The sequence below is a fragment of the Tupaia chinensis genome, unplaced genomic scaffold (genome assembly GCF_000334495.1).
Source record: "Tupaia chinensis unplaced genomic scaffold, TupChi_1.0 Scaffold000196_1, whole genome shotgun sequence".
Classification (NCBI taxonomy): Eukaryota; Metazoa; Chordata; class Mammalia; order Scandentia; family Tupaiidae; genus Tupaia; species Tupaia belangeri.
The window spans coordinates 1,126,076-1,139,270 of record NW_006159671.1 but is presented as its reverse complement, the minus strand read 5'-3'; the positions used below and the strand labels follow the sequence as shown (position 1 = coordinate 1,139,270).

Sequence of the window (13,195 nt, the reverse complement as noted above, 5' to 3'; positions counted from 1 at the left end):
TGTAGGGATCTAACACCCTAACCTTCATGCCACCTGCTAATCCCAAGAAAGAAAATTTTAAAACAGTATTTGTTTGACTAAGCAGATGAGTTTTTGCTCTTTTGGGTAAGTATCAATTTGAAATTTGCGTGGCATCACAGGATTTCTCATCTCAATCTTTTTCTTGTTTCAATAAATATAAAGAAAGAAACAGGATAAATGGTTTATTAACTGAAAAGAAAGACAACATGACATTTCTAAATGAAAATTACACCCTCATTTTTATTAAGAAAAGCTGAAAAAATATGAAGCATCATAGAAAAAGAAAAGCTAAACTCATGGCCAAGTCAAGAAGTTTAAATAGATTTGTAAAATGTATGCGATTATATTAAATATGTTTCTCCATATCAACCTGTTACAGAATTGTTAATGTAACTCTTTTCTCACCTTCACATTTTAACTTTATTTTACACAACTTTTTTAAAAGTTCATGTGTAGAAGTATTAGGTCATCAGAAAAGTCATCAAGTATTTTTCTGTTTTTCTATGCAAAAATGACTCAACATATAATTTAGATACTAAATTTTCTTTCATATAATCCTAAGAAGTCAGGACTATAAAGTTTGTGAGTATCCTTCCAGATCCATTTTTCTGATCGTCCCAATCAGTTCATATTTAAACTTCTCATATGATATTAGTTGCTACTTACTGCGATTTAGGTTCGGACACTGTGTTATGTATCCATTCGGCATAAAGATGATCTTCCCATCTTGGATGATTCCCTTGATAATACAAGAGACAGATGATAATCAAGGTGACAGTCACAATTCAAATGGCATCTGAGCAGTTATGTACTCTCTGCAAGTCAGATTATTTTTTAATAAGACTGAATCATTCAAAAATTTAGTTGGCCTTAATCCATACTGAACTCCTCCAAATCATCATGATTTATAAATCGTAAAGCATATATTCATCTTGAGAAAGCTACAATTAGTTGGCATTTGTTGATGCCAATTACATCTTAACACTGAGATGTGCTAAGACTCCCTCAGTAGCAATGTTCTTAAACTATCAAACTAAAAGTGCACTGACACGCTAAAAATCCTTTCAATGCCCTAATCAACCTGGAATACGAAATACTGCGATTTACAGATTTAAAAAAAAAATAAAAAGGCAGAAAGTGATAATAGAAACATATTAGACGAAAATGTTTCTATGGATTCATTTAGTCAAAGAAATGAATTTAGACATGGGAAAATTTCTTAACGGTCTTTACTCCTCAATTAATGAGCAAGAAACATGAGTCTTTCTAGTAGTCCAAAAACTTGCTTACATCAGAGTAAAAGGTCTATAGTTCATCCTGGGAAAATAGCCTGAATTTAAGAAAGTCATCAAGACTACCAGCCCTCAATGAAAACCTTGACTCGGGTTTTGGAATTTTCAAGTTGAATTTCAAGATTCCGGTTTCACATTTGCTTGTGTGTGAGTGTGTGTTTTCATTTTGAGTTTGTTTTTGTTTTTTTCTGATTTGATGGAAGAGATATTACAGAACAGATGGAAGATGTGGAAGCTGGTTCAGAATATTGAGCTTAATCCATAAATAAAATATAGGCTTAAGATAGTGCTGCAAGTCTTCCACAGGGAGTAACATTTAACATTTATGTGCTCGTCTTCTAAACAGAAGGTAATCAACAAATGCTGTTTTCTGCTTATTATTTCAAGCTAAAATATTAATTGGAAATATTAATAGGAATAACAAGATCATAGCACTTCTTCCACAGAATTATATTCATTTATTAACTCTTCCTCTTCAAGGATGAGCGGTATCTGTGATCATGAGAGAAGACAGCCTCACCGTGGGAAGTAAGTTCCTGCCACTGCTCCTCAATATTAATTCATAAGCTCTTGCAGGGGAATACCAGGGAGTAATTAATGAAGCTCCATCTAAGTGATTTAGCTTCTCTCTGGGTTGGAGCTGCTCATTTGTTCAAAGCAAATTAACTCCTTCAAGCGTCTACAACACCTTTCAGACAGATGTGGCAACTTTGGAAAAGAAAAGGATTAGAAGTTAGGGGGACCTGGGTTCAAGTTCTGAATCCATCCGTAGCTTGCTAAGTAAATTTAGGCAATAACACCGACACCTTCACAGAGCCTCAGTTGTTTCATCCAGAAAAGCAGCTCAGGATATATAATATAGCTAAAGATGCTCCCAGCATTCAGGTTCTGAGTCAATTAAACAGATATCTGAACTACAACTGTCCCGTGTTTTATTTCTGTGCTTTCATTATCTTTCAAGTTTAAAAAAAATTAATCTGGACAGAAAAAAAATATAGATTTCGATCTAAGAACACCATAGAAAACTGAGCATCATTTTAGAAAATGTCTGATGAGGATGAATATGGATGAATTTAGAGTAACCAACTATTCAGCTTTGCCAAGGATCTAGGCATTTCCCAAGACATGGGGAATTTCATGTTAAAACTGAGAGATTCCCAGGCAAACTGCGTAGTTGATCAGTCTAGGTGAGGCAAAAGTGTGAAGGTCCACAAACCAGTAAGGGATAAGGTCCAGCTATTTTCTATTCATCAGAAGCCCCTAAATTACTCTTATTTTATCACCTATGGAAAGGGCACTCAGAAACCTGAAGCACATTAGTCGGGATATTAATTTTCCAAACTATCCTCTCACAACACAGTATAGCACACAGCAGTTTTCCCTTTCCTTTTTTTTTTTAAGTGACTAGCAATTTTAGTTACGTTATAAATTACAAACTCCCTCCCCATGCTTTTCCACTCTCTGTACCCCTCCTCACTGCTCTCTTTCCACTTTTAATCTCTGTGTGCTCCACAGATCATTAGGTGAAGGTCAATGATGTTGACTTGAACAAAAACAGAAATAAGAGCTGACAGCTTCCCAGTGCTCATTAACGCAAAACCCAAAGCACTCAAAATTTTTTCTAAGGAAAGGTCATGGGGTGAGCCCACATCCTGGCATGAAAACTTGTCCTTGACAAACGAATCAAGATGGGAATATTAATAGAGTTAAATGGATATAATTCACTGTCGGACATAAAACAAAGGTGGCAATACACTACAAATGCCATCTACGACCCAAAAAATCTAAGGGTATGTGTGACAGCACGCTTCTGTACAGATCCCAGTACCTTTCCAAAACAAGAACCGGAAAATTCTGCACCGAATTGCTATATGAACAACTTAGTGACTGGACTTTCGTCGATAAGAACAGCATTTGCTAAGCACGTAGTTTTCTACAAAACTGGAAAGAGGAGTTTTTAAAGTATAAAACTACAAAATAGCTCAGTCAGCCTTATTCTTCCCCCTCAAAAAATAAAATCATCTATGAGGATTTCCATTAATGAAAATGTATCTTCAAGCATTGCAACTTCTCCCAAAGGAGATGAGATAAGGGATTTAAAAAAAATAGGATTTCTATTATTTCTCCCCATTTAATTTTAAACAAATGCACACTTACGTAAAAAAACAAAACCCTTGCTGGGCTCATGTTGTCTGATTTCATTTGATCTCATTTCTCAGACCTATGCCTCATTTCTTATCATGAGTCGTTTTCGAGCTTGGAATTCCTTAAGAATCATCTTAACATATTTAACATTCAGATTCCTAGATCCACTCCCAAAGACTCTATTTCAGTAGGGGTCAGGTGGACCCAGGGAACTTCATTTTAAAAGCTGTCCTAGAGGCTTCTAATGAAAGGCAAAAGAATTCCATTTTTGGAAAACACTGCTCCACTGTCTTTCATTTGCTTCTTTTGGAGCAAGTGAGTTTATCTGCCAAAAATTTACGGTGCTTAAACAGCATCCAACTCCTATATATGATCACAGTAAAATCACACTGATTTGGAACTGAATGGAAGCCAACAGAATTATAGGATCCTAAACACCGGGAGGGCAAGAACCATATATTTTCATCTCTGGCTCTTCTGCAGTTTCTATTGTAGATTTCACATAGTAGGCACAATAAATATTTTTAAAGCATCCAATTCCTGAAAACTGTGAATTATACAATATTTTACTCCATCGTTTTGAGCACAATAAAAGGTCTGTGAATATCATGTAGGTCATAGTTTGAACACAAGAGGTGATACCAGGCCCCTGAGAAGTAAAAATACATATATATGATTTTCTTTGTTTAGTCTTATACATAATATTTTACCAGATTAAAAAGAGAAAGGAAGAAATATTTCCTAGAACCCTTGGAAATTTTCTTTTCACTTACTGGTGAGTTCAAGCCTTTTCTCTCCTGACTAGTCGATACTACCTGCACATTATGATAATGGTCCTATAATGACCACTTGTGATTCCAACATTGTTCAACTTTTGCAACACACAGTCAAAAGTAACATAAAGATTGAAGAGATCCAGGTGTCCTAAGAGTTCTTTGTATTGAATTCTGTGCCCAGAACAGACATGAAGATAACATCATGTTCTGGACTCTCCTAGAGACTGCCCAGCACTAAGAAAACAGTACCATTCATCAAAAATGAGAAAGTAACTGTCCTGGAAAGGCCCTGGATTCCTACGACAAGACTGTCACATTGTCGCATTCCTGACTTGCATTTAAAAGTCCTGCTTGCCCCTCAATCATAGAAAGAGGGCTTGACACCAGCAGGTGGAGTAGTGGTTAAGGCACTGGACTCCCGCATGGCCAGCTGTGGTTTGAGTTCCAGACCTGGCAGCTTAAAAATCACCCTCCTGTGTGTGCATGAGTGCCCAAAATCCCAAGAGGAGGAAGGCAAAAGAATTGTGGCATGGCCATACCCCCTAGGGATGATTTCTCACTTTCTCTCCTTCCCAATCCCCCTCCCCTGCCTCCTCCTTCCTCTCCCTCCCTCCCTCTTTTCTCTCTCTCTCTCTCTCTCTCTCTCTCTCTCTCTCTCTCTCTCAGCAAAACATAAAAAAAATCATTTAAAAGTCGTAGACTCTACCACTCACCCTATTGATTACCCCTGTGATAAAGCCTGCCTGTATGCAAACTCTTGTTTCAGAAATTGGCTTACGTAAAAAATCAGTCAGGCCCAGTCCATATGTTAGAATTTTGGAACAGATTGAGAGAGGACAGTCATGTACTATAAAAGCTTCTGAAGTGATTTTGATACCTGAAAGAGACCTGTTGATCAAGACTCAAATCATGTGGGCATTTGACACATGAGAAATTTACGTCTCTGATTCTTTAAGTAGCTTTCTTAAGGACACTTTTACCCTCTAACATACATGATAGGTCCACTAACTCAAAGCCATTATTGGACAATTATTAGGTCATCAGGACATATTTCTCAATGCAAATAATCATCATAAATTTTTAATGACCCAATACAATATGCAGCAGGTAAAAAAAAAACAAAAAAACAAAAAAAAAAAACTATCATTTGGGAAAGCCCCAGAGTTATAAGAGCTCCCAAGACACAGCTAAAAGAAGGTCCTGGCGTCAAAATGAGGTTCTACCTCAAACTGCCTTAATAGATAGGAACTAATCAAACATGTATAATAATTTTCATTAAATACTAACAGTTTGCTAAAGGAGTTTTTCAGTGCTGGAAAACAGAAGTCTTTTTAAATAGCTACTATCCCCCCTCTACAATCTTATTTACACTATTAAGTTGCTAAACAATCCATTTTCTCATTGTTAATGCAATACTAAACCTCAGCCAATTTAAGGATCTAAATAAATCCCTAAGGTGCAGAGTCCAAATTAATAAGCATTTACTATTAATACTGATGGAAAGGAGAAAAACAGACATTTTCCCCTTTTGTTTAATCCACCTGTTGCCATCTTCTACCTGCAGCAATCAGTTATGTATTCAAAAGTAAATTTGCACCAGTAGGTTGTGCATTATGGGTTTTTAATGTGTGGGAAACTAATGCCCATCATTTCCATTGTTCCTAAAACGTTTCTCATTTTGCAGTCAGAGATATAGGAAATGCAATAGAAAAAAATTAGAAAATTAAGCCATCAGGACACTCTTATGTATGGAATAACTAAGATTAGGCAAGCCCTCCACAACACTTAGAGCTTTCTGATACAAATGAAAGCAGCTTTACCGCCAAACAAATGCTAATTCTTTTTTAACGCTCTTATTTCCCTGCAGATCTCTGTTTACATTGAAGAAAATGGTTCTATTTTTTTGTATGCTAAAACACTGAAACAAATTGCTTTGAAAGGGAAAGGAAAAGGAGGAGGGAGTATTTCCTGCTGGGCATGTAAATATATGGATGAAGATGTGTTCTGTTTTGAAACTGGCAAGGACCCAAGTTTTGGCAACAGGCTTACAAAAAGTAAGACTTGGAAAACTCACAAGGAGGATTTTCAAAATGCAACCAGTCATGTATTTCTGCCCTAAAGACAGTTAATAAAATATTCCAGCTTGCATAAAAGCCAAGAAAGACACTTGTCGACTTTCATTATGATCAATAAAAACTGTCAGCTCATTAGCATATCATTAGCTGTCCTGCTGTTTCCAAAGTCTTAATGCACAGAAATATTAATCTACAAATGTATAAGCTTCCCCAGTTTTGTGACTTTGACTTTCTGTATGAAAGGAAAAATAAGAAGTAAAGATAGGAGAAATCCAATATAGCTGCTTCTTCTATGTGCCTATAAACATATGTTTACCATCTGTGGAATTATGGGAAGCAGCTGAGGTAAAAAACAACAGCTGTGACATTAAAAAAAAAAGTTATAATCAATTTCACTTCCCTATGACAGCTCAGCTGTTAAAGGAGACGGTGCTATCCAGGTAAGGGAAAGGTTTCAGAACAAAATTTACCAAAGACAGTTAAGAGTGAGCAAGCTCTGGCCTTTGTGAAAGGCTTCGAGATGGGAATTCTCCCCAAAGAACCTAGACTATTTAACAACAGACTATCTCAATTCCTGTAGCTCACTGCAGTTCACCTAGGCTTGTTCTTAATTTTTTTGCTTTCTCAAAGGGTAACAGTACAATCAGCTTAGGACGCATCAGAGAGCAAGAGAATGAGTGGTCAGCCATCTTGACAATGAAAATCTAGGACAATCAGAAGATTCAAATAGGCCCATTACCATCGGTCAGCTATTTTCTCAAATAGATTCTGTTTAGAAGCGAAGACCTCTCTAGCTTGCGCTCTATGTCTCAGGCAGGAATGACCCAATGTTAGAGGTTTATATGCCAGGAAGCCAACAAGTAACTCCATCTCTGCTCTTGAATCAGCAGCATTTATTGCATTATCCATAAGGAACCACCCAGGCCAGACATTAGGTTTGACAAGTGAGGAGCTCTTGCTTTTACTTTGCCCATGAAGTAATATATTAATATTTAAATAGAGAATAGAATATTGTTTTAACCTGAAAACACATCATAAACACATTTAGTTTGGGAGAAATAAAGAAGGTGTAGTGCCTGGACCCAGGAGACAGTTTCTACATTAAAAACCTAACAGTAGGGGACCAACAGTTAGCGTAATGGCTATGTCGCTGGACTCCAACGTAGTCGACCGCGGTTCGCGTCCTGGACCCGGTGGCTTAAAACTCACGCCGGGTGCATGTGTGCATGTCCAAAATCCAGAGAGGAGAACGGAGGAGAAGGGATTGCAGCGTGGTCATTCCCCCGGGAGGTGATTTCTTGTTTTCTGTTTCTCTGTCTCTCTCTGTCTGTCTGGCGAGTGCACGCGCCCTATAGCAAAAAACCTCCCCCCCCCAAAAAAAAAAAAAAAAAAACCCTAACAGTAGGCTGACTCTCACCTGAGAAGTGGCTGCCTATTTTTGGGGGATATTTCCACAGCACTGAATTGACCAAGAAGAAATTTCTGTAATAAGCCACTGACATAACTCACCTACCCCAGGCAACTTTCTTCATGTCAGAAGCACCATAGGTATCCAAGACTCTAAGGAGGATATGACTTTTTTTTTTAAGAGAGATTTTTCTCTATAGGGTGTGTGTGTGCACACTAGAGAGAGATAGAGACAGAGAAAAAGAAAGCAAGAAGTCACCCCCTAGGGGGGATGGCCCTTCTCCTCCATTCTTTCAGGATCTTAGGCACACATGCACATGTGCCCAGCATGAGCTTTAAGCCACTGGATCCAGGACTCGAACAGCGGTCAACCACGTGGGAGTCCAGTGATGTAACCATTATGTCATCTGCTGGGAGGACATGACTTTTAACACTTCCCCAAAGAAAGCACCCTTCCTCCAAGCCATTCAGTGGGACCACTCTACTATGGAGTAAGAAGAACCACATTGCACCCTATGGAACACCACATTGCACTCTAAGGAACTGGGCTGTGCAGGCCTGTCATTCCCTCTTTGCTTCTCACTGGGATTACCTGTTCCTCTAAGCTGGAGATCCAGAAAAGACAAGTCCTGTCTCCATAAAATGTAGCATACTTAAGTGAGAAAATTCTACAGTCAATATAGTCGTATCCATGATACGCCTTTAATAAATATTCATTGAGTGAGCAAAGACTTTCGATCAAAAGGTCTAAACTTAAACCCTTCTTCCATCCCTCACGGGCTATGTGAGGCCAGCAAGTTTGTCCATTTCCTTGAGTTCCATCGCCTGACTCACAGGATGTAGATGATAATAGCTACCTCATTATGATTCTCCAAAAGTGAGTTGGAATTACCTGAGGTAACATACATAGGCCCAGTCAAGATATGGAACATAAGAGCCACTCAGGAATCGTTAGTTCTCTCTTCCACATCCCCACAACCCGCCTCTGCAACAAAATGATTGTCCAAGTCTCTGAACACCCTTTGTGTTTTCTGTGTCGGGTACTTGGGCTTTTAAGATTCCTTATACTTATAGAGAATCATACACTCATTGAGCTGGAACAGATCACAGGAGTGAACTTTCTTTGTCTTAATCATATCCTTGTAGGGGAAAACAGCAGTCCTTAAAAGTCAGGAAAAGTGCCTTCATATCTACAGCATAGGCTTAAGCTTATAGGGTGTATTACATACAAAAGAGAGGGAGAGATAGGGATGTATGTTGCAAACCTACTATGTGCCAGGTGCTTAGAATACATATTCTTACGTAATCTGCATTTCCTTCATGAGTGACATATTTGGCACTTCACGAATAAGACGTTCATAACTTGTGAACTCGTTCATTTTAAGAGTATATTTATTACGTACCTAGTACTATTCTAAGTACTTGGCTAAATAGGGGATGTTCTGACCCTGGTAAGTCTTATGATTTATAAAGAAAGGCCAATAATAAACAAGCAAACACCCACATAAACTATACTCAGGACCAGCTACATACTTTTCAGAGTTCCTTGTTCAAAACTTACTGAAAACTTACACAGCAACAGTAGGTCATGAAAATAAGCATGGGTTTTTCGAAGCACAATGCCCTATGAAACTGCACAGTTCAGTCACCACAGTTCAAAGCCAGCTTGTACCTTCAACTACAGTTAATGTGATGAAAAAAAAAAAGAGCTGTTTTAGTGTAAAGTATGTGGTAGAATGATTACAAACTAATTCCCCTCCTGGTGTCCATACACCTTGAACTACAATTCTTACATCAAGAGGAAGGATATTTTCCAAGCCTCTTTAATCTGAAGCTGGTTTTGTAACATACTTTGTCCAAAAACCATAGTAGAAATGATGGTATGCCAGCCCTAAACCCAGGCCTCCAGAGCCTCATGGGCATCTACTCCCTCTCTCGAAATCTTAGACACCATGAGCACACGCCCAGACTAGTCCACCAATCAAAAGGTAATATTAACTATATCTTATGTATTGTGGGATCTTTCTAAAGAACAAGGCAAAACCTTAATCTAGATCATCAGTACATTTATCCCCTATGTCAGTATGCCAAATGCGAGCCATCACACCTACTAAAATCGCCACGGTTTGGCTGTCCCCCAAAATCCATGTGTTGAGATTTGGTTGTGATGAGATTAAGAAGGTCAATACTTCACCTGACTAGTTTTGAAAGGTGGGGCCTTTGGGAGATTAGAATTAGGTCCTTAAGATGGGACCCCAGGATAGACTCCTGGTAGATTTATAGAGAGGGAGAATGAGACCAGAAGAGAGAAATACTGACACAAATGTATGGTGTAACATAGTCAGAAGACCCTGGACCTTAGACTTCAAACCATGAGCTGAGTCAACCTTTATTTATAAGTTATCAAGACTCAAGTATTCTCTGTTATTAGCGATGGAACAGACCAGAACAAAATCAAAGAGAAAGTTTTTAAAAAATATGTAAATCTAATCCCTACAGTTGAGATTCTCAATGAGCAAGTCAAGGTATGCACATCAATGTCCATTTTAAAGTCTTCGCAGGTGATTTTCACACCTTTCCAGAATTGAGAACAAGTCATTACCCTTCATTAGAGACCCAAGGTCCCCAGAAAAAGTAGGGCTTCACCCCAGGAAATAACTAGCCACAGAGTGAGAAACAGTGTTGCATTCAATGTGAGTCATTTTCGAAACTGGAGAAATTTCTACTGTTCTTAAAAATATGAAAGAACTACATATACATGTGTATATATGTACATATATACTCACTTCTATGTTTGGGTTATCACCCTGAAACTTTGTCCTTTTTTAAAATTTTGAATATTTATGATATATAAAAAGGTTAAAAATAAAATACAACAAACACCTGTGAATGCACTACTAGTTTAAGAAATCAATTATCAACATAGGTAAAGCCTTCTGAGTACACGTCTAATAAAACTCCCACTTCTCAGCAGTAAACTATTCTGAATTTAGTGTTTATCCTCTCCATGCGTTCATATTTTTACATACGTGAACTTATCAATAAGCAATATGTCAGATTACTTAGCTCTTTAAAATAGACAAAATATTTAATATCTTAGTTTTCTCCAGTTACTTCCTTCTCTGTGATTCATCAATTTTTATTCAATTTCACGGACTTGAGGGTTTCTTTACATGATTCCATTACAATTTGTTTGAACATTCTCCCATTGATGGACAATTAAGTTACTGGCCAAGTTTTCGAAAATACAAAAAAAAAAAAAAAAGTTTAAAATCTCTAGTGATGATGCCTGTGCATATATCCCTGGGGTAGACTATGACAACGAGTTTTTCAACATTTATACTGAGGAGTTAAGTTCCTGTGTCCCTAGATGTGGACTTTATAAAAAACATCTAAATGCAGTCCTTACTGGTTCTGCCAATTCAGGTTTCTACAGAATGGGTAAGTGTGCATTGCTTACCTGCCTCCCAACACTTCACATTGTCAGGAGTTTTTTTTGTTTTTGTTGTTGTTTTTTTCACTTTTGCCAGGACAATGGGTAGCTAATAGTATCTCATTAATTTCATATGTATTTCCAACTGGTAAACATGAATTTTTTTTTAATAATTAAGATTTATGCCATAGGGCACATGTACTCAGTGGAGACAGAGACAGTGAGAGGGAAAGTGAGGTATCACCCCCAGGGGGAATGGCCGTGCTGCATTCCCTTCTCCTCCATTCTACACCTGGGATTTTTTTACATGTATGCATATGTGCCCAGCATGAGTTTCAAACCACCAGGTCTGGGACTCAACCTGTGGTAAGCCATGTGGAAGTTCAGCACCTTAACCACTAAGCCACCTGAAGTTTCTTTTAATATGTTCATTGGTTTATACCTTGTTTTAACTTTCCAGAGTGCATGTACACTCACCAAAGACAGAAAAAGGGAAAAGGAAAAAACAACACTCACTGGAGCATGGTCATACTGCAAACCCTTCTCCATTTCTCCATCCTGTTGGTATTTGAAGCATGCATGTTCATGCATCTGACATGTTTCTCAAGCTGCCGAGTCTGAGACTTGAACTACAGTCAGCTATGTAGGTTCTGGCTCCCTGAAACACCAGGTCACAGAGCAAGCCTGGTTATTTAGATTTCTACTTAAGAGAATTGTTCTGGGACCAGTAGATAGCATAGTGGTTACATCACTGGATTCCCACATAGTTGACCATGGTTCAAGTCTAAACTCAGTGGCTTAACACTCACACCAGAAACATGTGCATGTGTGTCCCAAGATCTAGAGAGAATGGAGGAGAAGAGATTGCAGCATGGTCATCCCCCTAGGGGGTGATTTCTTGCTTTCTGTCTGTCTGGCAAACACATGCTCCCTATAACAAAACTATTTCAAAATAAAAAGAATTGGTCTACTGCTCTTTTGTATCTTTTATCTGACTTCCTGTTAAATTACAAAGACCTTTCTTATTGATTTATAGCATTTCTTTAACAGATACTGCTCTTTGATAATGTAACTTGTTCCCCAAGTCTTCTTTGATAAATAGATTTTTACAATTTTATATAGTAAATTTATCAATAATTTTTGAATGACTTAGCATCTTTTTTTTTCTTTGTTTTGGCTTAAGATCCTCTGTAGGTCCACCTGCAGTAGCTCAGGCAGTATAGGAGCTGCTGTGCGGTGCCGGAGACCATGTCAGAAGCCTCAGGTAAGCGTATGAGGTCTACTTCATCTACCTCTATGCATGCCCATGGGGATACCAGGATCCAGGCTGGTGTAGGGGTACAGGGAGGGTCATGATACAAAGATCCGGCTGAAGGTGCCTCTCTCTATCCCTGTTTCTACTTCTCATGTTAAGGAAATGAATGAATAAAGTTTAAAAAGAAAAAACAAAACTTCCCTAACCTTGAGATCATGAAGATATACTCCTGTGTTGTCTTCTAAATCATTCAACATTTTGCTTTCATATTTAGGTATGTCATTATACTTTATTTTTGTGTATGGTATTTGGATATACAAGGGGATATTCACAAAGTTCATGAAAACTGCATACTATGCAAAAACTGTGTATGGATTTCAGTTATTTGCACCAAAATAAACTCATGCTATAATTCCATTTGCCATGAACTTTTTGAAGTGTATACACATATATGTGCACAACAGTAGACCCACATGTAAGCATATGTTATACTCAGGTTAAACATATAGGTAAAATATATGTGTGTGTAGATATATATCTCTTTTCTACATGTTAACCTCTTATTTTCTTCTCTTAAATTCTGCATTACTACTCAGGTAATTACTTCACAATATTTTCCGTTTCACTATGCTCTCCTTGCTTGTATTTAACCTACTGTTCATCATGAATTATTTTTAACTTCAATTATAGTTTTCATTTCTTGAAGTACTCTTTGGTTCAAATATCTCTGATCATATATAACATCTCTATTCATCATATATCCTTCATTATTTTCAGAGCTTAAACTTTTT

The 13,195-nt window shown here is 37.7% G+C and overlaps 1 protein-coding gene across 1 annotated transcript in view; it reads right to left on the bottom strand.

The window, feature by feature from the left end:
- Positions 1 to 13,195, bottom strand: part of NELL1 (neural EGFL like 1) — a gene marked incomplete in the record, with an annotated part of 909,119 nt that overhangs the window by 705,485 nt on the left and 190,439 nt on the right. Inside the window, 1 exon segment of the mRNA XM_027771205.1 lies at positions 688 to 760. Within this exon segment, the coding sequence (XP_027627006.1) occupies positions 688 to 760 (73 nt within the window).